Here is a 27493-nt window from a genome sequence, read left to right as displayed (position 1 = left end):
TCCAGTGGTGTTTGCCTCTTTATGCCTTTGTGACTTATTTGTTTCTTACGAGGGGATTTCACGTCCTGTTTTTTGTGTGATTACCTTTGGCAGTCAAAGCTGGGAAACAGCTCTGTGAGCCCCAACGTGGGACACCTGATCCTGAAGTACCTGTGTCCCGCGATCCGAAACATCCTGAATGATGGGCTGAAGGCATATGTGCTGGACGTGATCATCGGGCAAAGGAGGAACACACCATGGAGTGTGGTCGAAGCTTCCACGCAGCTAGGTATGTACGCAAGTGCCTTTCGTGTGTGGTTTTGGCTCTGCAGCAAGGAAAGAGATCATCAGTTGTTCGTTGGAAGTCAACTCTGTAGACACTGCAAGATAAGATTTGGGATTTGGGAAGAATGCTATATATTGGGGCCAGTCTAGGGACCTTGGCGCCTGATTAGAGCCTGTTAGGTTGGATTTACTGACTTTTCGATGTCGAAGATGGTTGGTGCTTGGTATAGGGTTTACATCCGTATGCTACATCTGCTAATGGAATTATTAGCTAATATCTCAATCAAGCAGTGCCTGTGAATTTGACTTTTTACCCACCTGTAAATTATTAAGCCATGTTAAACAAAGAAATCTATAACCTTACTTACTGATTCCCCCATTCACATAGGTAAGAAAAAATAATACATTAAGACACGTTAGTGTAACTAAAGGTTATAGACTCACATTGCGATTGCTTGATTCAACCACTGATCTTTTTTACTGCGATAAAGTGAGTGCTATAGAGGTGGGTAATGTAAGTGCTGTAATTTCCAGTTGTGCGTGATTGAATGTGCTTGCATTGCCTCCCAGACACCTCTGCATGACTATAGATGAGTCCCTTTTTGAAAGGTGCGAACGGTGACTACACAAGATTGGCACAGGTGGGACTTCCATCTTCGCTGGCGAATACTGCTTTAAGTTAACCCAACCGCTGTAACGCTTTGACCATCACAAAAGGTGTCAAGTCATCAGTTCTACTGCTGTCTGTTGCTGTGGAGATAAGAAGAGATTATCGAAGAATCTTCCAAGGAAGCTTCTTCGATGCTCAATCCACAGAGGCTTCCAAGGATATGCACAGATGCATGCCACATAAATAATTCATAGCAGTTTCCTGTGAAAGGGAGAGTCGAGACATGGTAGTACACAAGAATAGGATTTATCCATCTACGCTCAAGTGCTCTTTTGTAACACTAACTTCTTATAATCTAAGGCTCACACCTCGATTGTTAGACTTCTTCTAACGATCATCCAGAAATTACAGAACTAGTTAGAGATCAGCAGCACAGTTGTTGAACGTGACATTAAGGGAAGGTTTGGTGAATGTGGGCAGGTGAGAGTTCACTTGTACACTCTAGCCATCACGCTCCAACTTTGCGTTTCTCCTTGTGACCCAGTGCTTGTTGTGTGCTCCTCAGTGTCTATCAAGGTCAGATTATTTACTGGGTTTGTGCTGCTGATTGAGGAAGACAGGCTTTTGCACCAAGAGGCTTGTTGTAGAGGGGTATCTATCTGAGTAGCTTCAGTGACTGGCCCTTACTGGCGCTCCAAAATCAGTGGGATGGACTTGGTGTATTAACGTAACGTAAACCCTTTGCACTGCTTGTATGATTCAGACACTCTCTAGCGGAAGGGCCAGTACATGCCTGAGCTGAGCCTTGCACATGTGGAGATGCTTACGAGAAAATACTCCTGCCTTTCAGAGAGTTGTCCCTCCTAATCTTCACCACTGCCCAAAGGTTGGATGGATTGTCAGCTGTGTGCTACAATATCAATAACAAAATATCATTAGACATAAACATTGTGGCCTAAAAATGTTTGTAAAAATATCTCTCCATTGAGTGTATATTTAAAATATTAACTCCAATGGGGTAATATTATTGTAGACAGTATGTAAGAAACTATATTTATTTTTGTGAGATGAAATTTAGGCCATCATATTGGTATTATCGCAGCTTGTCAGTTAGCTTATTCCTGCCAGTGCCACGCAGCAACAGAAAGCGTGCACTGATTGCAAATGAAGATAGCGTTCACAGTAGGAAGTTAAAGGAATTTGGCAGAAGCCATTTGTGTTATCTTTAAGAAATAGACTTAATAATTCACACTCCATAGAAGCCAGTTCCTTGTATATGTTCCACTCAGTTAGAGTGCATTGAAAGCACCCCACTGCACTAGGACATTACATTACTTCCTCTGAGATGATGGATCAGTTGTTTTGTAGCCTTGTCAAGTGCATTTTCTCAGAAGCCTGAGTCAAGGAGACATCATACTACAGCAGCAAAACAAATGTTGACAAATACACCATCTAACAGGGAGATTTCTTAGTAAACAATATTTAGACTCTGTGTTAGACACCAGAGATATCCTTTTTTTTTGTCTCCAGATGAAGTGATGGTGTGGTGCTAACTGCCTTGTCGGTGACACAGCAGGTTTCGAATCAAGGGCCTGATGTACTAAGCATTTTAACGGTCACAAACACTCCAATTCAGTGTTTGCCACAGTTACAATACTTTTTAATATTTACTAGTTCCAGTTTATGAGTCGGAAAAGATTTTCCGACTCATAAAATGAGATACTGATTTGGTATCTAGAAGGGCTTGATGTGGGCGTCCCTTCCAAATACGAAATCGGTATTTAATGTAGAAGTATTTTGCAACAAAAATCCGGTCGCAAACATTGATTTCTTACCAACAGCTCAAAGGAGTCCACTAAATGGAAATGGGTGCCATGGGGACTCCTTTTCCATTGTGAATGGTAAATAAACTGTTTGGTTAATAAGCGGCAGTAGTCCAGGTGATAATCTTTTATTTTTAATCAAAGTCCCATTTCCTTAAAGGAACACAGGCTGCATTAAAAAAAAAACAGATTGGTTTTGTGAAAAAGCAATGACAGACATGATGGTTTGCTGACCTCAACAGGCCACCACTCTTGCGACGACCTCCAATCATAGTTTGTTGGACCTTGTGATCTCCCAGATAAATATACGTGAGGTATGTCGGATTCCGTCCCACTATTAGTACCCAGGTCGGTTCCTAAATGTCTTACCATTGCAACCAGTATTTTGCAACTTGTAACTAGTACCTATGGCCCCATTCAAAATGGTTGCACTTGGGTCAGAATTCTTCAATCCCTTGAGTCTGGCCGCATAGTGTAGGAGGCGCTGCCATGCAGTTATTTGATGGTCCAGAAGCCAGAGAGCAATATGTTACCAGCATCAAGTTATTCGAGGACCTGGCCATGGGTAAATGATCCTAATACTATCTCTCAAATGTATCATTTGATTTTGAGAAGTTGAATTTGTTTTTGTACACAAGATCTCAGTGCACGATGGTCTGCGCTTCAATAGTTTGGTGTAGATATCGCTCTCCTTGACTGTGACGTCCATAACAAAACAGATTTTTTCATGTTTGCATTCCTTCCGCAGGTCCTTCCACCAAGGTACTGCACAGCCTGTTCAGCAAGATCAGCCAGTACTCGGAGCTGACGAATCACACCATGCGATTCAACGCATTCATCTTTGGCCTTCTCAAGTAAGTGGCTCTTGCTCATGGTCTCTGGGCCACCGTGGGTTGCATCTTTCACCTGGTTGTTGGCATGGGTAGTAGTTTGTTTTCATAGTCTTTTTTCACAAGGGGCCTGGCAAGATGGATATATAAATATATGATGAGCGTGCAATGCAGGCCATATCACAGTAGCAGCAACACTTCGTACATCTCAAGCTTATTAGGCTATGTTGTTGTAGTGAACAAATGAAGAAAGGCGTATAATGGGAAGACAGGCTTGGCATCGATGTATGACATAATAAACAATTCTACAGAAGGGGGACTCTGATATATTTAGGGGTAACCATGCTATTAAAAAACAGTGGTAAAGTCAGTGTTGGGAAATTATAAGAGGAAAAAAGAAACCACGTCAACTCCATACTAAGTCCATTCACAACCTTTTCACTGATAGAATCTCTGCTATGGAAAGGGTCTGGGCTGCTCTGTCAATGTCCTTGTGGAATGAATTTCATTCAACAATATGTATACAATTATCGTCTCATTGTAACAGACAATATTTATTGTTTCTGGTTACATACTACAGAGTAGTCAGCACTATGTTCATATGTTATCATGATGTGTCCTTCATCCGATAGGAATCCTGGCGCTATAAACAAGAATGCCAGGAGGCTTCAGTGGGTAAGCACAGCACCAGAAAAGTGATCCAATCCAGAGAAAGATGATCAATTTTCATCAAAATGTAAAGCAAGTGACCTCGCCTCTGAACTCTGAAAGATCTGCCTCTTACCTTATTTAAATTGGATTTAGGAATTGTAGTAGCAATTTTGAAAGGCTTGATGCGCAATCTCTGGCTGTGAAACATGAAAATGGCACTCCTGAGGTCAAGGGATGTGCAGAGGACCACCTTTGCACTGAGATGAGTTTCAGAAGTGCTGAGTGCTCCATTAATGCTGGGACTGTCACACTCCCCCAATGCAGACAAAAGTAAGCGTTGTGCTGGGCAGGTCCCAAGGGCTCTGGAATGGCCTTGATACAGATGACTAAAGGGGTTAGAGACAGGAGACCCCAGAATGTGTGCTTATTTTTTTAGAAGGTGGAGGGACGTTCTCCCATGGTTAGATGAATCTCCAGTGTACTCACACTGCATGTTAGTGGTACGAAGCAAAGTTGTCTGTATGTAGTGTTCTGATCACATCTGGCGGCTGCTTTCTCCCTCAACAATTGTACAATGAGAAGAGAGTCTCAGGGTGAATGACTTGGCAAGAGATAGAGTGAATAATGACTTGTTGCCAGTGCTAATCCTGCTCTCCTGCTTTTTCTCCTGTAGTATCCGCTCTCTGGAGTTCTGGTTCAACCACCTATACAGCCACGAAGGTAAGCAAGCAAAGAACACCTCGCATGTCTGAATGTGAGAACTGCCCATCATCCACGCAGCACAACCAGATTGCTAAGGAGTGCCACATAGATTCTTTGATAATGTACAGGGCACAGACTCCTAGGAAGGATGTCCTTTAACTTGGGTCTGACCTTTTGTTTTATCTAATTTTAAAACAAATATAGTCCCCAACTGAGCCTATCACAGAATACCTTAGGTTTTCAAAAATGGCGCCCAGAGTACATTGTGGCTTCATCAGTACTATTCCAAGATGCATTGAGGCTTCTCAAATGCGGCTCACGATACAGTTGGGATGGTGAGCTAATGTACAGATTCTTCTCAAATGCTCTTACTTAATGATATAAAAGTGCTCAAATGCTATCTCATGCTACACTGAAGCTCCTCGACCATGTATCAAAGTAGCTCTGTACAATAAAACATAAAGATGTCTGTACCCCTTTCCCAGAATGATTTGAAGAATCTCAAACGGTGCTCCATACACGAAAGGCCTCATAAATGTTGTCCAACACAACTACAGAGATGCAGAAAGGGTGCCCCATACTGCCCTGTGGTTTTGATCAACCTTTAGAACAATTTAACTTGTATCCTCCTTAAAAAGAAGTTGTACTAAAGAACACAGGATATCACACAAAGCAGTTTTGAGGAATTATAGTGATTTGTTTGGAGACAAAATATACTATTTAAGACCTTTCTTGTGTATGTTCAATCACCTCATGCTTTTCCTCAATTATCCCTGATGCCCTCTTACTGTAGGCTTCAAAGTAGTTCATCTAATGGCCGTCTGAAGCAAATGCCTCTTTAGGTGGTGGACACCTGAACCTGTTTCTTCTAAATTTAGAGACTGCACAAAGTGAAATGTGTCTTGATTGAGGAAGCTCAGCCCCCCTGCACCTCATCAGTGTCCCTACTTTGGCATCAGGCATCAATTCTCAGAGTGTTGGGCTCTTTTCTGCTCCTTCGCTTCGCCCAACACTAGGCTAACCTTTCCTCTGCCAGTGGACTGCAGCGGAGTGCTTGCGCACTCCCTGTTGCTCTGTAGTAGTTCTTCACTTGTGACAGATTGTTTGGCGACTAAAGATACATCATCATTTTTATTTACAGATTCTGGTTTTACTTTTGTGTTTGTGATATTTTTTTGATCATAGTCACAGAATGGAGTGTAGTGTTTCTATTGTTTCATGTGGCTAAGAAATTGCCCCAAGCCCGCGAGGTTTTGTTAGCATTCATATGATGTGTAAGCCATTAATTGCTTATTTTGACTTGAAAAAACAAAAGAAAAAAAGTAGGAAAGGAATCAAATTCTGAAAAATATTAAAAGTGGCAGAAAAATATCATCTAAATGCCAAAGTAAGCCTACAAACTGCACTTTGATGTTCTAATACTTCATCGAATGCTTCTGCTGAGCATGCTTCTGTGGTGTTGTTGCCAAGGGTTCTGAAGCTCTGTGTTTTCCTGCCCTGTCTCTCCTACAGAAATCATTGTGGCCCACTTCCAGCCAGTGGGCTTCATGTCCTTATCCCACAGCATCTGCCAGGTCTTCTTCGAGGAGGTGCTACTCCTGCTCCAACCTTTGTCACTTCTGCCCTTCAACCTGGACCTCCTCTTTGAGCACCACCTCTTCCAGATGGGCCGCGAGCAGCAGCACAAGAAGGAGATGCTCCGCGTGAAGCAGGACCTGCAGCACTCGGTCCACTCCACCCTGCAGCTGATGAGAACCCGCGGCAGCGTGGAGGACAGCGACGGTGCAGACAGTGTGAAGATGGACCAGGAGGACAGCATCTCAGGGCGTGTGGACATGGTAAAGGTGATGGACGAAAGGGTGAAGGGAGTGGGGGCCTCGATAAGTGAGAGCGAAAAGGAACAGGAGCAGAAGAAGGTAAACGAAAGCACCCTGGAGGTGAAGAAGGACAAGCAGGCGGGCTGGTGGTACCAGCTAATGCAGAGCTCACAGGTGTATATAGAAGGTTCAGCGAGCGGCCCCAAGTTTGTGCGCTATGAGAAGAAGAAGAAGGCTGCAGCAGTGGCCAAGGAAGCAGAAGTCAAGAAAGGGCCCCCTCCTCGTGAAGGTGTTGTAGATGGAGCAGAAGCTTGTCCCACAATTGAAGGTGTCATGGAAGAAAGGGGGAGACCTGGAGTGTGTGTGGAGTCTGCTAAAGCGGTTTCAAAAGACAGTAAACAGGAGACACAAGGGAAGACCAGGCCTTCATGGATGGGAAGCCCTCCGGAGTCCGTTTTGAATGAGATAAATGGGAATGGAGCTAAGGAGACAATGGTGCAGCAGAAAACAGAACCACCTGTGCCCAAGCAAGAGGTGGAAGAGGCAAAGGACAACTCAGTACAGCCTGAAGGGAGTCAGGCCATGAAGTGGGGCAGGCTCTTTGGCTCCAGAAAACAGCAGGGAGAAGCTCGGCAGACGAACAGGTAGGAGCGAACACATGGAGAAAGTTTTTGTACATGTATGTGATTTATATACCACAAACCTGGGTGAAAGGTAACATCTCACTGTACGTGTTCTAAGAAGGGTGTTGTAAACTCTGTGCAAAAATACTCAAGTTTGTGGATGTTTTCATGCACATTTATCATCAGTAATGGTGGGAAATAGGATTGCTGTCAGATTCTGGGCTACAGTGAGGGGTGTATTTTCAATGGGGATGTTTGGGGTGTCACCCCCCCACTAATAAATGAGTTCTTAAGCTGGTAATCGGAACTTCTACCTCCAAGACGGGATTTGGCAATGTCTGCCTTGGGTTTTTCCTGAACAGTTGAGCAAACAGTTACTGCCCAGACATGTTTTACATGTAAAACAAAGCATTTAAAAATGCACCTAGCAAAGCTGATTTTGCTTGTTCATTTATAAAGTACCTACTTACAGAAAGCCTTCCAGACACAGGTCCATATATATATTCCGTGATGGAAAGCGGTAGATGGGAATTCTAAATGGGCCACTATTCTGTTGCTACTTTGTGTTCCTTAGGAGGTGGAGGCAGAATAGGATAGCAACAGCGGCGGCTCCTCCTTAATGGCGGAGGAGCGTTGCCTCATTGCCTGGCTCAGAGCCATCAAATAAAAAATAAAACAATGTTCAAGCATCATTTATTTTTCATTTGCCGACTCTGGCCACCTTGGGCAGGGAGGGACGGGTCAGGGCATGGGGAGGAGGAGTGCTATGTGCACTTCCAAAGTGTGCAGATGTGTTTGGCCGGCCGCCTCAGGCCGACCAAAACACACATGCACACTTAGGTTTCTCCAGCCCAGCTGCTTTGAACAGCTGGGCTGAAGAAGCCCCCACAGACTAGCTGGCCTAAGCGGAATATCTTTCCAGCCCGCTCAGGCCAATCCCCGCACAGCTCTTATTGTAGGAGAGCAACACAGGGATTGCAAAGTGAGTCCGTGATGCTGTCCCAGTGCTTGCTGGGACAAGGAAGGACTAGGCGCAACGTGGGAGGGGGTCGGCAGCTTTAGGTAAGTGTTTATTTTTTATTATTAACCCCCACTGTGCATGCTCCCCCTACCACGCTCCCCTCCACCCCCTCCACCCGCCCACCACCTCATTGTGGCAGCTGCCACCGGATAGCAAGACAGAAGAAAACAACATCTCTATTTGTAACTTTATGTTTTATAGGGAGATAAAAAAAGGATTAACTTTCAGACACATCTTGAACAAATAGCTTCTAGATACCATAGCAAATTGATTTTTTGGGTTACATAATAACTTTGGCGCCGTTTGACGAACCTTCATGACACTGTCCCCCCAAAAAGTTCATCCACCTTGGTTCCTTCCTTGAAAGTTTTGGGGTGATCCATGATTCCAGAAGAAATTTTAGACACCACTACAGCCAAAACCCTGAACAGAATGACACCAAATTATCAGAAAGCTAGATCTTTATCCACATAGCGTGCTTTTTGTGATTTAATGTAAATCTATTGACTATTTGTTGAGAAATTAAGGTTCAAAATTTATAGATATCTTGACAGTTGGGTTTGCAGAACTCTTGCAAAGAGTTGTGGGGGGCAAGCAATTTGAAACAATAAAGCAATCTGATTAGCCAGAGGCGAGAAACTCCTGCAAATCACACAGGAGCTCGCATTCTGATTGGCTAGACGCAGCATGAACAGAAATATTGCAGCTGCCATTTCAGGATGTGGTGACTCAGTCCCTGTGTCCTGCAAATGGAAAAAAACAGATAGATAAGGAGTACCAAACCACATCACCTTGTGGTGGGGAGGGGACCCAAATGGTCCCCCAACCTGGGTCTAAAATAAGGAAAAACATTTTTGGGTAGTACCATGATCCAGCCCGACCCCCTGTGCTTCCGAAAGAGTCTTACTGGGGCACAAGGGAAATGCTGGCTCCCGCAAGAGTCTTGCAGGATCGGATTTTTTTTTTTAAAAAGGGACTGTGGGTGTCTGTGGTGAGTTGGCCGGATATGGGCAGTTGGGTGCAGGGCCTGGCTGCAGGCCAAGCACTGCAGCCAATTCCATGCTGCACACAGCCGATGGCCATCCACGGTGGGGGGTGGCCTCCCGCGAGGGAATGATTGCTACCCCTGTTAGTAGCTAACCCTGATCTGCAAATGGACAAAGTCCCACCAAACTCTATATGAGCATCCATTTGCAACCGTGCAGGCCTCTTCCATACCAGGCGGGACACTGACTGCAGGGCCCTGCCCCAACTACCTGCGGATGGCCAACACCAGTTGCTGGTCCACACTTCATGGGTACGCAACCTCCAAAGGACACCCATCCCACATTTTACTTTTTTTATTTTGCAGGATTACAGTTCTCCCACGGTATTGCCACATAACCGTCTCTCTAGAGTGGCAAAGGATAGTCAATGCTTCACTTTTTAATGCTTGCACAGTCCCATGGTACTCCCGGTGGACCACATGGGTGGTACACTTAGTTGCTTAGACCGTGATTCCCCGCTTGAAAACGAATAATTTTTTTACCTGGGGGTGAGGGCAGTGCTTAATTTGAGCTGGTGGTTTCCGGTGATCATACTGGCACTTAACCGTCAACACCAGCACTTACAACAACCTGCCACATGGCAGCGTTGTTTGTGTAATTTGGAGCTGAACACAACAACAGTTGTTTATTATCTCAATATACATTAGAAACAACTAATCCATGCAGCCAAAGCCATTCCTATAACCTTGGGGGCTTGGAATAGTCTGAATTGTCACACTTGTAGGAGCATGATAGTTAATAGTTGTGTTTGTACTAGCATTGACTGCACTGGCGTCAACAGTGGGTGGTGCAGGCAGCAGTGGCCTTCTGACGAGGTCCCTGGCACTTATTTGTTTTACAAATTAAGCACTGGTTAGGGGGTCCACTCCAGGCCTCCCCTCCCCACACAAGAGTTAGAGGAAACAGGCCTGCCTCTCTGTAACTTCATTTTTTTTAAATTAAAGAACTGGGCCCGCGTGTTCAAAAATGGCAGATGAAACATTTCTGTTGATGTGGAGAAGTGTGGCTATGTGGAGAAGTGTGGCTCAGGGGTTAGAGGCAGCAGACCCGGAAGCTGAGATCGGTCCTGGACCAGGGTTCAATTCCCCGCCTCGGCGGGGTCTTGGGCTAAAAATTCCACGGACTCGATAATTCTCGCCCCGGTGCCTCCTCGACTCACGGGTTCACACTCTGCGACTCTGGGCAATAGCTTGCTTAATCTCCACAACGGCCCCTCGCGGCTGGATGCCTGACTTTCACCTTGTGGATACCCTGCTATCTCACAGGGGAATACCAGGAAGGGTTCCCTAAGCAAGCGCCGGGAAACCCACTGCGGGTAGCTGTGCGCTATATAAGCTCAACTACATTTACATTTACATTTACATGTTGCGGACAGCCAATTAGATTTCTTAGTATTGCAGGACTGCTATGGATCCTGTGGTACCAAAGGGGCAGATGGAAAAAGAACTCTCAGACAGTACTGCTGTACTCCAGCAGGGCCAACCATTAAGATGTCAGTATGCATTAAAGATTTATCTCTAAAAATATGAGAAGTTAGCCTGGCATATGATGTCCACTAGTTCTAGTGGGCACCTTGCACCAGTCTAATCGACCCTTGTTGATGGTGGTTGTAAAGTCAACCTTATAGAAAGCTATCCTAGTGGTAGCATGAACCAGCAGTCTTCAGGCTAAGACTTCAGTAGGCGAGTTAAGCAAGTTGTTTTACCATATATAATCCCTTGAATACCAAATGAAAGGACACCACACAAGGTATATATCAAATATATATGCATTTAATCTAAACACAACCCCTCTGCACTCTTTATGAGGTCAGAGGTCAAAATACAATATGAGTCACACAGTTAATATACGATAAGTTACACAGTATACGTTATGCCCTAGGGGCCTCACAAACCATACACTAAGAAAGTGGTATAAGTACCACGTGAGAGTTAGAAAGCAGGCCTGGGGAATCGCTGGGGCTACACTAAACAACCAAAGGTTAGGAAGTAGGAGGCCCACGGGAGACGCGTGCAGTGTCTAAACACAGACGCGGGTTACCATTGGCTTTCTATGGGAAACAAATCAGTTACAACCATGCAATTTAGGGACACTTCCGGATGGACTAGGATGGAACCCTTTTAAACTAGGACACTTCGAGAGTCAAGACCCCCGGGAGCACCTCACCCAGGGAAGCCGGGTGCATAGGTGTCTTTTTGTGTCGGGTTTCGTCGTCGTTTCTTATGGAGGGCTGCAAAGAAGTGCTGCAGGCGACCAGAGGAAAAGTGTCCGGGTGGATTCAAGGGTGGATCGGTGATGTGAAGAACCTGAAAGCAGAGGGGACAGAGTCTGGGTCACTAGCCAGTGACCAGGAAGGTACCAGGAAGGAACCAGGCAATGTCGGGTGCTTGAAGGTGAAGAAGGTGAGTTTGTCAACCAGGAAAGCAAAGTAAATTCAAGATGGCATCTTCAGGGGGCTCAGTAGCCAACGGGCAAGAAACCGGGAAGACGCGTCGAGCTCAAATGCAAAGGTGGGGCCCACGGGACACTCGCAGTGTGTTCGGGGCCTGGGCTTCGGTGCAAATGGTGCTCGGGCTGGGGCTTCTCGTACCCCAATGCACAACTTACTGAGGCTTCAGGAAAGGAGTGCAGGTAGCAAAATGCAGGATGTCCAAGATGTCCGGTCCCACGTCTCTCGTGTCCGCCACGGGTCTCAGCTTTGCTGTGGATCGGAGTCAGAGAAGCCTGAAAGTCCAGTTCTTGAGTCACAGAGTCTTCGGGTTCCGACGGGTGCCTTGAAACTGCAGACCGGCGAAGTTACTGTTGGTGCCTGTTTGCACAGGGTGGTCACTCCTTGACCACAAGGGAGATGTCTTCCATCTTCCAGTCAGAATGGAATGTCAAAGGTCCAAGATATCTCTTTCAAAGATTCGTCCAGGATAATGTAAAGTCCCACGGACACAGCTCCTATACTTATACTAAGAAAGGGGTCTGGATTACCTGACTAGGTCCCTCCTATGGGTGGACCTGAGAAGGGGGTGGTTACACCCCTTTCCCTTTGTCCAGTTTCGAGCCAGAGCTGGGGCTGGAGTGCCCCAGCAACTGGTTTGAACCGGGCTATGCATGGAGCACCTTGTGTGCCCCAGGCAGTGTCTAGATGCATTCACTGAATGCAGCCCTCCCTGCCCCAATACACAAAACCCCTGTCTGGGGAGGTGCCAGCACCTCCCTGGACAGGAAACCCATTGTCCAGGCCTCCCCTGCTGGAGTTTCATCCAGCAGCAGGAGGTCAGACTCATGTCTGTGGCAGCAGCATCCATTTTGTGATGCTGAGGCTCTGTTTAACTTTAACCGGATAAAGCAGTAAGCTATGTGTCTTTTCCCTCTAGAAGGGTGGAATGCTACCCCCACCACCAGAATTAGCGGGGTGGTAGTATTCCAAAGTGTTTGACACCTTACACAACATGTTTTGATAAAACCAAACCAAAGTTAGCATTAACCGCGAGCATTATAATGCACTTAAGAGTATATGGTATGGCTATATCATAGAACAGCTATAAGGAGATGGTTCCGAAAGCTGCAGAGGAGCTCAGCTCATGCTAGGGTACCCTCTCACATAAAACCAAGCACTCTGCCTCCAGGATTGTCGAGGCCTACCATAGGAGTGGCTTATTGGTGTATATGTGTCTATATGTAAAGGTAGATATAGGTATACTATAAGTAAGGGGTGATTACACTACCTTACCCAGGCTGTGTGAACAGACCTGTGGTGTCAGTTTGGAAGGCCAGCCAAGGGTGGCATAATACATGCTGCAGCCCCTGGTAGGCCTGGGATACACCTATGCCCTGGGTACCTATGGTACATTATACAGGGGCTCACAAGGGTGACCCAGTAACCATTCTGGTATGTACCTAAAGTACATAGAGTCCATTTTATATGGAAAGCAGATAGACTGGGGCCCTGAATAGCAGGGTCCCAGGCCAACTAAGTCGAAAACCAGCAAAACACCAGGAAAAAAGTGGGGGTTCCTACACAACCCCCACCCCCCCAAACGAAAGGAGATAAGGCTAACCTTGACCAGGTAAGCCTATATTGACTAAGTGGCCATATAAGGAAGTACCTGCACTAGCATGGTTACCCCCTGTCTTATGGTCCACTAAGCAATCCCTCACCCTAAGAGTACCAGAGGGTCTCCACCATTAGGATTTACTTCCTATGGGGTGTTTTGGCAAAGTAAAAAGCTGGTGCTGGGATGGAGTACTGAAGTGAGGCTCCACTAAGGTTGGGCTCAGCTTCCTCCAATCACTATCCACCATGTATGCCTTTCTTTCCATGAATGAGTTGCACTGTGCTCTCAGGGTCAACCTTTGGCTACCTATAGCTGGAGGTTGGGTCCCTTTGGTTGGATCACTGGAGGGACAGGTCAGGGTTGGGACCACAGAGTCCCAGGTTTGCCTGTGTCCAACAGAGTTCATCTGGGTGAGGTTCTTACACAAGGGTAAGGAAGATCCCTCAGAGTGTTGAGGAATTTTCGCTTGGCTAGGGCTACTAGACTGGGTACCCCTAATCTGCTGGTGGGGGGGGAGTTCCTCTGGACAGGGGGCCCTTTGGGGTCCATTGACCTCCCTGACCTCGACAGCCCTGGGCTGGTTGAGGCAGGAGAGAAAGGGGCAGGCTACCTGCTCCAGATTGGGTACCATCTTGGAAGGTCCACTGACATCAGGGGCTCTGCCTGGCCAGGCCTGACTACCTCTGGGGCAGTTTCTTCACAAGGGGTAGGGTCAGTTCCCTGAGGAGGCTGATCTTCACCTAAAGTCTGGTGGGAGGGATACTTTTCTTCCTCCCCAATGCTCTCTGTCTGTGTGGAGTGATCCATAGTTTCAGGCTTCACAACACAAACATCTGTTTGGGTTTGGGCTCTGACCATCACAGCCCTACTAACCTTTTCAGGAAGGCCTATCATTTTGGAATGGGCCTGTTTCTCTACCTCAGCCCAGGCTGAGATATCTAGATCATTGCCCATGAAGCAATCTACAGGCAAGTGTGTAGACACTGCCACTCTCTTTGGGCCGGTGACTCCTCCCCAGCTGAGATTGAATACTGCCATGGCATGATCTGTCTTCACTCCATCAATATTGACCACCTGGTAGCTAAACCCAGGTAGCAGTTGTTCTGGGGGTACTAGATCCTCAGTCACCATGGTGATACTAGCCCCCGTGTCCCTATAAGCCACAGCTGTTTGGTCATTGATATGGGGCTCCTGTCTGTACTTGCCCAATGTATTGGGACAAGCAGTGAAGTTGGCAAACCCCCATGCCACCATCACAGACTAGAGTTGCTGTGGTAGGGGACCTGGTTAGGCCAGAGTCCACCCGAGTTCCCCAAGTATACCCAGCGAAATGTTTGGGGGCACTCCCACCACCTGGGGGATTACTACTAGTAGTAACAGGAGGTGTTGGAGTATTACTTGGAGGAATATTTTAATATTTTCCTTATTGTTGGCTTTTGGGCAACTGCTGTCAGTTCTCCAGTGGCCAGGTTGCTTACATATATGGCAATAAGGTTTCTTAACATTAGAGGAAGGAGTTTGGGACCCACCCCCCTCAGAGGATTTTTGGGGCCCTGTAGTGGATTTGTCCTTAGATTTATCCCCACCTTTCTCTTGAGGTTTGGTAGAATCTTTCTTCTGGTCCCCACCCTGATTTCTAGGCCTCACCCTGGTTCTGACCCATTTGTCTGCCTTCTTTCCCAATTCATGGGGAGAGGTCAGATCAGAGTCCACCAGGTGCTGATGTAGAAGCTGGTTTTGACAATTATTAAGGATCTGCTCCCTCATAATCAAATTATACAATCTTGTATAGTATTGTACTTTGCTGCCCAGTAACCAGCCCTCCAGAGCCTTAGTAGCACAATCTACAAAATCAGTCCAGTCCTGAGTCTGTGTCTTCTGGGTGTCTCTGAACAGCAACCTATACTGTTCAGGGGTTAAGCCAAACCCATCTGTCAGAGCACTCTTCAGGACATTGTAGTTGTCAGCATCCTGTTCATTAACTGTTAGGAGCTTATCTCTGCCTTTATCTGAAAAGGAGAGCCACAAGATTGCTGCTCCCTGGGGACCTTCTGTACTTTGCAGGCCCTTCCCAGAGCAGTTATCCATTTGTGGATGTCATCCCCAATCTGATAGGGAGGGACAATCTTGTTTAGGTTTCTATGGTCATGAGACCTTTCTCTATCTCTAGGAATTATGCTGCCACCAGTGGTTTCTAGCCCACACAATTTCTTCTCTCTCTCAAGAGCTAGGGTCTCTTTTGCAAGGGCAACTTCTTGCCTCTTGATCCTAAGCTTGGCCTCTCTCATCCTAGCTTTATGCTCTTTTCTCTGAGGGGAATCAGAATGATCAGAACCACTGGACAGTGATCTGCGCCTTCTGTTTCCACTGTTAGGCCTATAGGGAAGGTTAGAGGGGGGCCTACCATGGCCCTCTCCACCTCCAGATAGTCCTGTGTTGCCCAGGTCAGGTTCATCATCCTCATCCTGGTCAGAATCCACTTCATCATCAGAGACCACTGGATCTTCCCCAGTATTCTCTTCTGTGGAGGGATGCCCCCCTCTCTACTACCTTGGTTACCTGGGTCTGATGCATTCTCTACATTATGAGCCACTAAGATATCTACCAGGTGGTTAAAGGTTGGACTCTGTCCTTGTCTCAGTCTTCTGACTGAACACAAACTTCTCAGCTCTTGAAAAGTAAATGTGTCATATTTAGAAGGCAACCTTGTGTTGTCTTCTGGCAGGGGCCCACTAGACCCTACTTCCAAGGACATTTCTAGTGAGGTGTGGTGTGTGCACCTACCTACACTATTTTGTTTCCTACGAGAACCTCTCTAGGAGTTGTAGTCAGGGTGTGCTAAGCCCTTATCACATACAACTACTAAGTTCAGTAGAACTTATGTATATATAAGACTTGATTTATATGTATCTACAGGTACCTTGATAAGATCTTTCAGATGATATCTCAAGATTATTTGGTAAAACAAATTGAAAGCTCTTATCCCAACCGCTGCACACCAATGTCAGAAGTTAGCCTAGCATATGATGTCCACAAGTTCTAGTGGGCACCTTGCACCAGTCTAATCAACCCTTATTGATGGTGGTTGTAAAGTCAACCTTATAGAAAGCTATCCTAGTGGTAGTGCTGAACTAGCAGTCTTCAGGCTAAGACTTCAGTAGGGGAGTTAAGCAAGTTGTTTTATCATATATAATCGCTTGAATACCAAATGAAAGGACACCACACAAGGTATATATCAAATATATATGTATTTAATCTAAACACAACCCCTCTGCACTCTTTATGAGGTCAGAGGTCAAAATACAATACAAGTCACACAGTTAATATACGATAAGTTGCACAGTATACGTCATGCCCTACGGGCCTCACAAACCATATACTAAGAAAGTGGTATAAGTACCACGTGAGAGTTAGAAAGCAGGCCTGGGGCCTGGGAAATCGCTGGGGCTACACTAAACAACCAAAGGTTACGAAGTAGGAGGCCCACGGGAGATGCGTGCAGTGTCTAAACACAGATGCAGGTTACCATTGACTTTCTATGGGAAACAAATGAGTTACAACTATGCAATTTAAGGACACTTCCGGGTGGACTAGGATGGAACCCTTTTAAACTAGGACACTTCGAGAGTCAAGACCCCCGGGAGCACCGGAGTACTCGTGTTACCTCACCCAGGGAAGCCGGGTGCATAGGTGTCTTTTCGCGTTGGGTTTCGTCGTCATTTTCTATGGAGAGCTGCAAAGAAGTGCTGCAGGCGACCAGAGGAAAAGTGTTGGGTGGATCCAAGGGTGGATCGGTGATGTGAAGAACCCTAAAGCAGAGGGGACAGAGTCTGGGTCACTAGCCAGTGACCAGGAAGGTACCAGGAAGGAACCAGGCGATGTTGGATGCTTGAAGGTGAGTTTGTCTCTTCAGCCACGAGGTCCAGGAGGCGTCGACAATGACCAGGTGCCGGTTTCGAGCTGTCCCACGATGGATCTAGATGACTGCAGTGTCGGTATCCGGATTGGACCAAACAAGCCTTGGCAACCGCAACCCACGCAGGATATCGAGATTGACTCTGTTGCAGACCAGCAAGGTCTGTGGCGCCTCTCCTTTTCAGGGAAGCTGGAGCAAGTCTGGAGCAACCAGGAAAACAAAGTAAATTCAAGATGGCGTCTTCAGGGGGCTCACTAGCCAACGGGCAAGGAACTGGGAAGATGCGTCGAGCTCAAATGCAATGGCGGTGCCCACGGGACTCTTGCAGAGTATGGGGGCCTGGGCTTCGGTGCAAATGGTGCTCGGGGCTGGGGCTTTTCGTACCCCAATGCACAACTTACTGAGGCTTCAGGAAAGGAGTGCAGGTAGCAAAATGCCTGATGTCCAAGATGTCCGGTCCCACCTCTCTCGTATCCGCCACGAGTCTCAGCTTTGCTGTGGATGTGGATCGGGATCAGAGAAGTCTGGAAGTCCAGTTCTTGAGTCGCAGAGACTTCGGGTTCTGACAGAAGCCTTAAAACTGCAGACCGGCGAAGTTGCTGTTGGTGCCTGTTTGCACAGGGTGGTCACTCCTTGTCCACAAGGGAGATGTCTTCTAGTCAGAATGGGATGTTGAAGGTCCGAGATATGTCTTTCAAAGATTCGTCCAGGATAATCTAAAGTCCCAGGGACACAGCTACTATACTTATACTAAGAAAGGGGGCTGGATTACCTGACTAGGTCCCTCCTTTGGGTGGACCTGAGAAGAGGGTGGTTACACCCCTTTCCCTTTGTCCAGTTTCGCGCCAGAGCTGGGGCTGGAGTGTCCCAGCAACGGGTTTAAACCGGGCTATGCATGAGCACCTTGTGTGCCCCATGCAGACTCTAGATGCATTCAGTGAATGCCGCCCTCCCTGCCCCAATACACAAAACCCCTGTCTGGGGAGGTGCCAGCACCTCCCTGGACAGGATACCAATTGTCCAGGCCTCCCCTGCCGGAGTTTCGTCTAGCAGCAGGAGGTCAGACTCGTGTCTGTGGCAGCAGCATCCATTTTGTGATGCTGAGGCTCTGTTTAACTTTAACCGGATAAAGCAGTAAGCTACATGTCTTTTCCCTCTAGAAGGGTGGAATGCTACCCCCGCCGCCAGGATTGGCGGGGGGGAGGGTAGCCAGGAATGGTGGCAGTTGCCCTTATAACATCTCGGCTGGACTACTGCAATAGTCTATATGCAGGAACGAACAAAGTAGTTATGCATAAGCAGCAGATGGTCCAGCATGCAGCTGCCAGACTGGTGTTGAGATGGCCCAGGAAATCATCGGCTACAGCGGCGATGGACGCCCTCCACTGGCTACCGATCCATAAGCGGGTGCTGTTTAAGGTCCTATTGATCACTTTCAGGGCCTTTCACTCACGATGGCCCAAATATCTTCAAAGGAGCTTTAAGCGGTATCTTCCATCCTGCAATTTGAGATCCTCAAACGCAAATCTGCTGACCATTCCCACCTTTAGATTGATCACATAGGGAGGGAAAGCTCTGGCAGTCTTAGTGTCAAAGGCTTGGAATCACCTTCCCCCGCCTCTTCGTCAAACCACCTCTGAATCAGTATTCAGGAAATCACTAAAGACCTGGATTTATAGCCTGCCTGACACACAGTGCAAAGGCCTAATCTGAAATGTCGGGTCCACCTCGATGAGAAGTTGAACCAGCGCTTTCATCAGTCTGGCTTTCTCTGCGCCAAGATGCTCCCTGGAGTGATAGCCGCGCTATATAAAAACACCTTTACATTATTTTACATTACATTACATGTTGTTTGAAAGAGAGATCTGAAAGGAGAGGCCAGTCCATCCACATACCCTACTATGCACACACATCATCAGAAAGCAAGGTCTGAAAAGAGAGCCAAGTCCCTCCCACACCCTATTATGGACACACACCCATCATCTGAGAGAGAGGTCTGAAAGGAGAGGCCAGTCCCTTCACACACCCTACTACGCACACCTGTCAGCCCAAAGAGGTCTCAGCTGAGGTTAGTATCTGCTCTCACCCTACTACACATACCCGTCAAGAGAGAGAGGTCTCAGGGGAGAGACCGTACCTCCCCACACCCTACTATGCACACATATCATCCAAGTGAGGTGTCTCAGTGGAGAGTCTAGTCCCTCCGCATGCCCTACTACGCATACCCATCATCTGTGACAGAGCTCTCAGCAGAGAGGGAAGTCCCGCCCTACACCCTACTACAGGCACCTGCCAATCAAGACAGAGGTCTCAGCACAGAGGCCAGTCCCTCTCCACACCCTACTATGGACACCTATCACCTAAATGATGTACACAGACAGGATACATTCTTCAGTCATTGTACCATATATATATATACACTCCAAAAATATATATATTTTTTAAAAACTCAATAAATAAATGTTAAAGTAACGATATAGTTAGGTGTAATGAAAAGATTAGTTTTTGTTTAAAACACCTACGACATCACTAATAACATCTCAAATGAAATTTGTGATGACATCCCTGATGACATGCCTGATGACCTCATCCAATGAGTGTGCTCGTTTGTTTTACAGTTTAGACAGTGGCATGTAACTACCATTATACTTTTCAACCTATTTTTGCTTAGCCTGGATGCAGCTATTGGGTGTACCTGTTTACAAAACATGTGTGCTCCTAATGCACCATAGCTGTGCTCCTCACAACTTTTTGGTTCTACTGAAAATTTTTCCAACAGGAGAAAGGTTCTTCTTATGTGGTCTGTCGCACCCCGCCCGTTAATAAACTCATGCTGCCAAGGGGGCACCAACTTGGCTATGCCCCTGCTCAGGCGTGCTGCCAAGATCTTTGAACATAGCTTGACGTTGCAATAACTACCTAAATTGGTCTACAAGAGCTAGTTTTCATAGGGGTTATTCCCTTCTTCAGGAAGAACACAATAATAATGTAGCCCCATGAAGCTGGTTGAACCCTACCCCGCTGCACTCCCAGAAAGATCTCAGTCATATCTTTAGCTAATTCCAAGGAAAAAGTTCTGTAGAATTCAATGAGGATTTTATCCAGCCCGGTCACTTTGCCTGTGAAAATAGTGCAGTTTTAATTTCAACAGTAGTTATAGTGCTATCTAGGGATTCACTATCTTCTGTTCCCAGCCTCGATATTAGACCATCATCAAGAAAGAATTGCATCTGATCTATTGAGGGAGCGGCATCCTTTTGGCAAAGTTCTAGATACCAGTCCTTAAATAGTTTAGCAATAGCAACCGGTGTACTAACGCAGGCTACCTCCCTTTCCAGTACAGCTTCGATATTCCTATTCGATTCCATCTGCTGTGTGTGAAGGGCCAATAGCCTTCCCATACTCTCCCCATATTCATAAGTTTCAGTTCTAAGTCTGAAATTTTTCAGCGAGAGACCTGCCACTTTAGGAATTTATCCTGGCTTTAACTACAATAATTTTTTGGTGGAGTTCATGGTTGTCCTGTTTCTCTGTGATCAATCTTATGTGTTGCACTTTGATTTCAGAGAGCGCTTGACAGAGTCCACTGATTTCATTAGCTTGCTGTCTCAGGTTATGAAATCCAAAACTAATGGACTCCCCTCTAATTCCTGCCTTTAACGAGTCCCACACTACCTCCTTAGGAACACTGTTTCTGTTTATTGCTATGAACTCAGCTATCATTCCCCTCATGTGTTCCAAATAAATGGTATTCTGGAGTAGTTTCCTATCAAAAGTCCAATATTGTGGTGTCCTTACCTACCCTTATATCTGCAATCTCTAGAATCATTGGGTTATGATCTGCAAAGACCCTTGGGAGTCCTTTTAATACCTCAATTACCAACTAAAGCTGCTGAGATTAAACAAAAAAAATAGTCTAGTTGAACATATTGCAGATGGGAGAAATATGTATAACCCGGATCTGGGTGTTTGAGCCTTGCGCCCAAGCATCGACCAGAGCATGATCCCCCAGCAGCTGGCAAATAGCCCCATATAAACACACTCCCCCGGGAGGTACAGCGGGTAGGGAACTAGAGTCTCTGGGGTTCTAAGGGTGAGCTGGCCTCCCAACACAACACATGTACACAAAATCAGCTCTCCGAGAAATTAGCAATTTATAGAGATATGTGACGTATCACTCCCAACGCTTCGCAGTACAACTGTTGGGCATACAAAAAAATTTAACGGATTGTCTTCACACACCACTAGGTGTCATGCTTCATCATAGGACAATCCTCGCTCTCCAAAACCTCCGTTTGATGGATAGCGGAACTACACCTGGAGTGAGGAAGGCACTTCTAATTAAGAATGGATCTGTGATAAATAAGTGTGTTAAAAACCAATGTGGCATCCTAAAACAGTTTATTCGCTAGACATGACACTTGGTGATTAAAATTAATTGTGGAGATAAGGGAATTAGTACTCCATCAACACTGTTACCGTCAACATGTTTCAGCCTTGTGGCTCAATTGAGTCCGTGACTTTCATCAGGACGGGCATACAGAATCCTAATGAGACAATGTGCTTTGCCTCCAAACCAGAGTGACCTGTGTCTACTTGACTGATCTCACTTTCCAATACCCTAATGATGGGTTTTCTATGCCCCATGGAAGAAAGGCAAAAGGACCCCTGTAGTCATACTTTTGTCAATGTGTGTCCCTTATGGCAAACCTAGATGTGTCTGTCCTTAAACCACACATCGGAAGGAAGGACCTAAAAACTCCAAAGACTGAGAAGGCTCCAAAACTGATTTTTCCAGATTCATCAGAAAACCCCAACAACCGATCTCATCACCTTCGTGAAACCCGAATGGTAGACAAACAAACTGGTATACATGACCTTTGCACCTGAATTGAAGGTATCTCTGACTCCTCTCTGACATGGGAATTGTAAAGTATGCATTTTTCAGATCCAACTTTACCAATCAATCTGAGTCCTGTAAAACATCTGTCAACAGATGCATGCCCTCCATCTTGACATTTCTGTATGTTACATAGTAGTTTAGATCTCTCAAATTGATCACAGGTCTCCATCCCTTGTCTTTCTTCTCTACTAGAAATAACATACTTACAAAACCATTCTGATTTTTCTCTACTTTTATAATAGCTCTTTCTGAAGCATACCCTCTAACTCTTCCATCACCATGTTTTGTTTCTCTTTGTTGAAACACAACTCTCTTGGTTCCTGTCTTTGTACAGGGATAGAATTGAACTCTATTACGTAACACGTAACATCCTCCAACACCCAAGGATCAATTGTTATCCCTTTCCATGTTTCTACAAAATGTCTCAACCTTCCATCTACCTCTCCTCGGATAAAACCAGTACAGATCCTTATACCCGTACTCACCTGAAACTGGTGCAGTTGATTGCCCTCAACCTCTTGCCGCTCTAGGTCTCACCCCCTTCCTGTTTTAGAATCTGTATTTACTCTGGGATTCTCTGAAGAATCCGCTGTTAAAACTCTGGGTCCTATAGAAGCTACGGCTGGGAGGTTGTCCTCTCCTCCCAGCCCTGCCATAAAAATAACTTGCCCCACCAAACACCTTGCTCATATTAAACTGTGCTTTGTCTAAAGCACTAAAGGTATGCATATACTTCCCCAAGGCCTTGACTAACCCTTCACCAAAAAGCAATCCTTTGGGATCTTCATTAGACTCTTTACACGCAAAATCTCCACGTTTTGGATTTATTCAAAGCAAAACTGCCTTGCGCCTTTGGCAATCAGCCCCGCATTTCCATTGCCTAAGAAGCAAAGTACTCTCTGGCACAAATTATTATCCAAATCCATGCCTCTTCTACCATGTCAAACATTCTTCCAAGGGGGCCTAATGTATCCAGGGAGCTTGTCCTCACATTGCTTTAAAGATTGTTCTAGTCCTTTCTTTGGATGTCTTCCTCCCTTAAACATATATGTAATTAACTCCTGATCCAGATTCAGAATCATCGAATCTTTATCCCCGATCACAGGGTGCGAACATCTAGCCCTCTTTACATGACTTGCATTCTTTTCCATGGGCCTCCTTATCCAGTGGCAATCAATATATCAATATATTCCACTACAAGTCGGATCGTCTAGGATGACGTATTTCTTTATGGTTAAACAACTTTTGACCAAACGGATTAACCACAATCTTTTCTCCTTTGCTCCAGCTATTCTCACTTCCAAAATGTTCCTCCAAATCATCTTTATAATTCAAATCAAACATGTACTTATCCAAATCATTATTGTGTACACCATCTGCAGGGATATCCTGTCCATCATTGGTGTTGCTATGAACACCCACTCTCCGCGAGCAAACTGGGACTGCTCTTCTTTCAGCACTGGATTCTAGATGCTTTCTTTTACCAGTACATTTGCCCTCTAGACTTCTTTGAGCTATTTCCACACCCTCAGAAATTGAAAAAGATTCTTCCTCCTCCTTGTGTACTACTTTTTATTTATATGCATTCAAAACCAACCCCTAGGAGTAGAGTACTCAAAAAGGGGGGTTTCTCAGAAAGTTTATCTGAAACCTTGGATGGTTTCTTAAAACCCATGGATCCTGTGTAATGGTTTCCCACACTTGGTTGAAATGTTTGAAGCGACCACACACTCTTTCCTGCGAAGAAGAAGAATGAGAAAACATACTACTCTCCCTGGTATCCAGTGTGACCTTGGTCCCTTGCCCATGGTTTACCCCATGCCGAAAACGAGCCCCTTAGGGTTCTTCGTGGTCTCTTTCTTTGCTAAATATCATAACTTGGGGCAAAGCTGCACAGCGCTTTTGCCCTTTAGTCCTGCATTGGCGTTCCCTGGGAGAACCATAGCGCGCAGGTGCCAGCCTCTAGATCCAAAAAAGGTAATGTTTTAAAAGTAAAAAAACACAGAAATATGACTAGTTATAGTTAGCTCTAGTATGTATAACTCGTGCCCAAACCAACTATAACTCTCACCCGGCACAGATTTCTCATCAATAATTTGATTGCAAATGTTGCAGTGATATTATCAATGATGTCATAGAAGATGTCATGAGTGATGTATTATGTGGGGTGATTAGCAGTGGCCCAGCTCTGCTTCCAACCCCCTGCAGGTTGCAAACCCCATGCTGTGCATGGCCTTTTGCCATGCATGGCAAGAGGTTGACCTCAGGGCCTGACCTGTGGCCAGGCCTGAAACCAACCCCCTCACAGGCAGCCAACCCCACCTATGTAGGGCCTTTGGTCATGTGCATTGGTCACAGGGCCTGGCCTGCAGCTAAGCCCTGTGGCCAAAACGCCACTCCCCCAAGCCTCATTAGGCCCCCGGGATGTATCTTATTTAGACAAGGAGCCCTCCTCCCCGAGCTTTATTTGGTCCCAGGACCCCATTCTCTGTGGCCAAAATGCTTAAATACAGGGAGTGGGACATGCCGTCCCCCTCCTCAAGCCCAGGGACCCCATCCCCAATACCACCAGTGGCTGCCCTGTTGCCCACACAGGGCGCCCACAAACCACAAGTTGGGGGCGACGTGGGGAGCCCCAGGGTCCCCTCTGCCGCAACCGGCTCCCCTCATGGTACAGATGCTGGAATTGCTCCACCCAGAGGGACCAAGTGTTTTGTGCTTGCTTCTCGGGGACGGAAGCAATATTTGTTCTATTTCCTTGCCTGCAGGAGTGTAGTTAGGGAAATAGAACAGAAGTCTGCTCACAGACGGTGGGAGCATGTTTTAATATCCCAACGGCTGGTAGCAGACTTGACTTCCCTGCCCACACTGCTGTAGGCCGAGAAGACACATTTGTTTCCATCTGGTGGGAGATTTAAAAATGCTCCTTCCAGGCGGGAGAAAAGATATGTTTCTCTGCCTGCATATGTGCGGGCAATGAAACCACTGTATCTCCGGGGTGAGCCCCCCCAGGATACAGTAACTGTGCCAGCCCTGGGAGATGTGGTCCCTGTGGCCTTTAAAGGCTCATCGAGGGGGGTCTATGCGGCCCTCCTCCCTTTAATTACTGTTACATACCTTAGAGAGGGGGTACCTGGGCCTTTTTAAGGGTTGGGGAGGTGGGCCCTCTCCCCTTTTATTATACATTTCGGACCCACACACTGGGGTCCCCGGGGCTCATTAGTCTCCAGGAGGGAGGTCTCCCATCCTACTCCCATAATTTATGTACTCAGCCCCGGAAGATGGGGTCTCTAGGGACTTATTAGACTTGGGGAGGGGGGCCGTATTTTTGGGAGGGGGAAGTAGGCCATAGGCCAGTTCCTGCAACCAGTGCCACCCTGCGTGCAGCCACTCTGTTCACCAGTACTTTGGCTAGATTATTTGCTTCATATTAAGGAGAGAGATTGTGTGGTAGGAGCTGGAATGATTTGGGGGAATCAAATGTTAACTCAATGGAGATTGCTTTCTGCAAAGCTGCACTAAGCACCTTTAGAAAGTAAGAGGTATAAAAAGAGGCCAATTTCTTAACGAGTTCAAGAGGGAGACCTTTCAGGTAGTTACAAAGTAGTGTACTGGAGGCTTTGATCTCCACTGGCAAAATACTACCTAGAGACACCCATAGGTATCTGCAAACACAGTGGTAATTGCATTTAAAATTTTTTTTTTTTATTAACCAATAATCACATGCTTCAGAGAAAACACTGCAGTATATATAGTACATGGTTTGGCATACACAGTTACAAAGCCATATCCATAGTTTTAGCCTCCCAGTGGCCCGCTTTCCCAACCCATCTAGCGTATGATACACCCACTCCATATGTTCCATGAAGGCTCTGGAACCCCTTTCGTGCTCTGAACTAACCCTTCCTATATTTCGCCCAGTCCCCCCATATCTTTTCCCATTTGCGTGTATATTCCCTGCTCTGATATACTGCCTGCTCAACCCGTTGGCACCAGTCCAAGTCCTTTTTCCAGGACTCCACCATTGGGGCTTCACTGGTACCCCATGCTCGGGCGATGCTTCGTTTTGCCACCACTCCAGCCAAGGCCGACCAGGTAGTGGCCCATTTGGGCCAGACTATCTTGCCTGTCACCCCAAGGATATGCCATCTCGCCTCTACCGGGACCTTGTCCCCCACCACCATAGTCATCACCCGAACCAAACCCTTCCAGAATCTTTGGATTTTGGGGCAGGCACATAGTATATGGAAGAATGTTCCGGTCTCTCCACAACCCCTAGCACACTGCACCGATACACATTGGCCCATGCGATACTGTACGGTCCTAGAGGTGTACGACCTGTGTAAAATGCGGAGTTGAATCAGCCTGAATCTTGCTCTCACAGCTATTTCTCTGGGGCTCTGCAGGGCCTCTCCACAATCATCATCCTCGAGGAGACCCACATCCGATTCCCAGGCCGCCCGTAGGGATCCCAAGCTCCTCAAATGGTGTGTATTCCGGTAACGGATCTCCTTCTTTCAAGTAGCAATGGAGTGCGTGTCTCAATTGTAGGTATCTAAAGTGTTCAGTCGTTCCCATTGGAAACTCTGTTCGTAGGCTATCAAATGCATGCATTTTCCCCCTCTTCCAAACATCTCCCTAGACATCTATGCGGATCACTGAAATAATATCGACTACCAAAATATCGACTACCCAAAATATCGCCGAAAAAATATCTACAACCAAAATATCGAGTTTGTATGTACAAACAGGTAAGTACAAAAATATCGAGTACAAAATATCGTTAACAAAAATATAGTTGTAAAAAATATCGACTTTAATAAAAACAATGTTTAATTACATTAATATAAAAAATTAATTACTAAAATATAATTAACAATACTTAAAATAACTTTTAATAATTAAATAATTAATGAAAGTAAAAAAATAATATTTTTTTAATCATATTTCTTAAAACATATATATATATAGTAACAAAATTTAATTAAATAATAGTCAATATTATTAACGTACAAATACAAAAGAGTAAAAATTACTATTCCCACTGCAAAGAGTGCAACAGTGGATATATGACGTTACAACGCAACTTTTACAACGCACTACCATTACAACGTAAGTATTGGTAAGTATATAATAATTTTTTTTAATTTAAATTATTTAAAATTATTTAAATATTTAATTTAATTTAATTTCATTAAATTAAATTAATGTAAATTTAATTTTACTTTATTTTTACAC

At 45.8% G+C, this 27493-nt stretch overlaps 1 protein-coding gene across 7 annotated transcripts in view; it reads left to right on the top strand.

The window, feature by feature from the left end:
• The window catches only part of RUSC2 (RUN and SH3 domain containing 2), a 397633-nt gene that overhangs the window by 332157 nt on the left and 37983 nt on the right, over positions 1-27493 (top strand). For all 7 annotated transcript variants that reach the window (XM_078674652.1, XM_078674657.1, XM_078674656.1 and 4 more), the window contains 4 exons: positions 94-268; positions 3446-3551; positions 4852-4898; positions 6393-7341. In XM_078674652.1, the coding sequence (XP_078530778.1) occupies positions 94-268; positions 3446-3551; positions 4852-4898; positions 6393-7341 (1277 nt within the window). The remainder of the gene's footprint in view (positions 1-93; positions 269-3445; positions 3552-4851; positions 4899-6392; positions 7342-27493) is intronic.

The sequence above is a fragment of the Lissotriton helveticus genome, chromosome 2_1, assembly GCF_964261635.1.
Source record: "Lissotriton helveticus chromosome 2_1, aLisHel1.1, whole genome shotgun sequence".
NCBI classification, from domain to species: Eukaryota; Metazoa; Chordata; class Amphibia; order Caudata; family Salamandridae; genus Lissotriton; species Lissotriton helveticus.
Note: the sequence above shows the minus strand (reverse complement) of the source record. Positions and strands in the feature narration are given on the sequence as shown.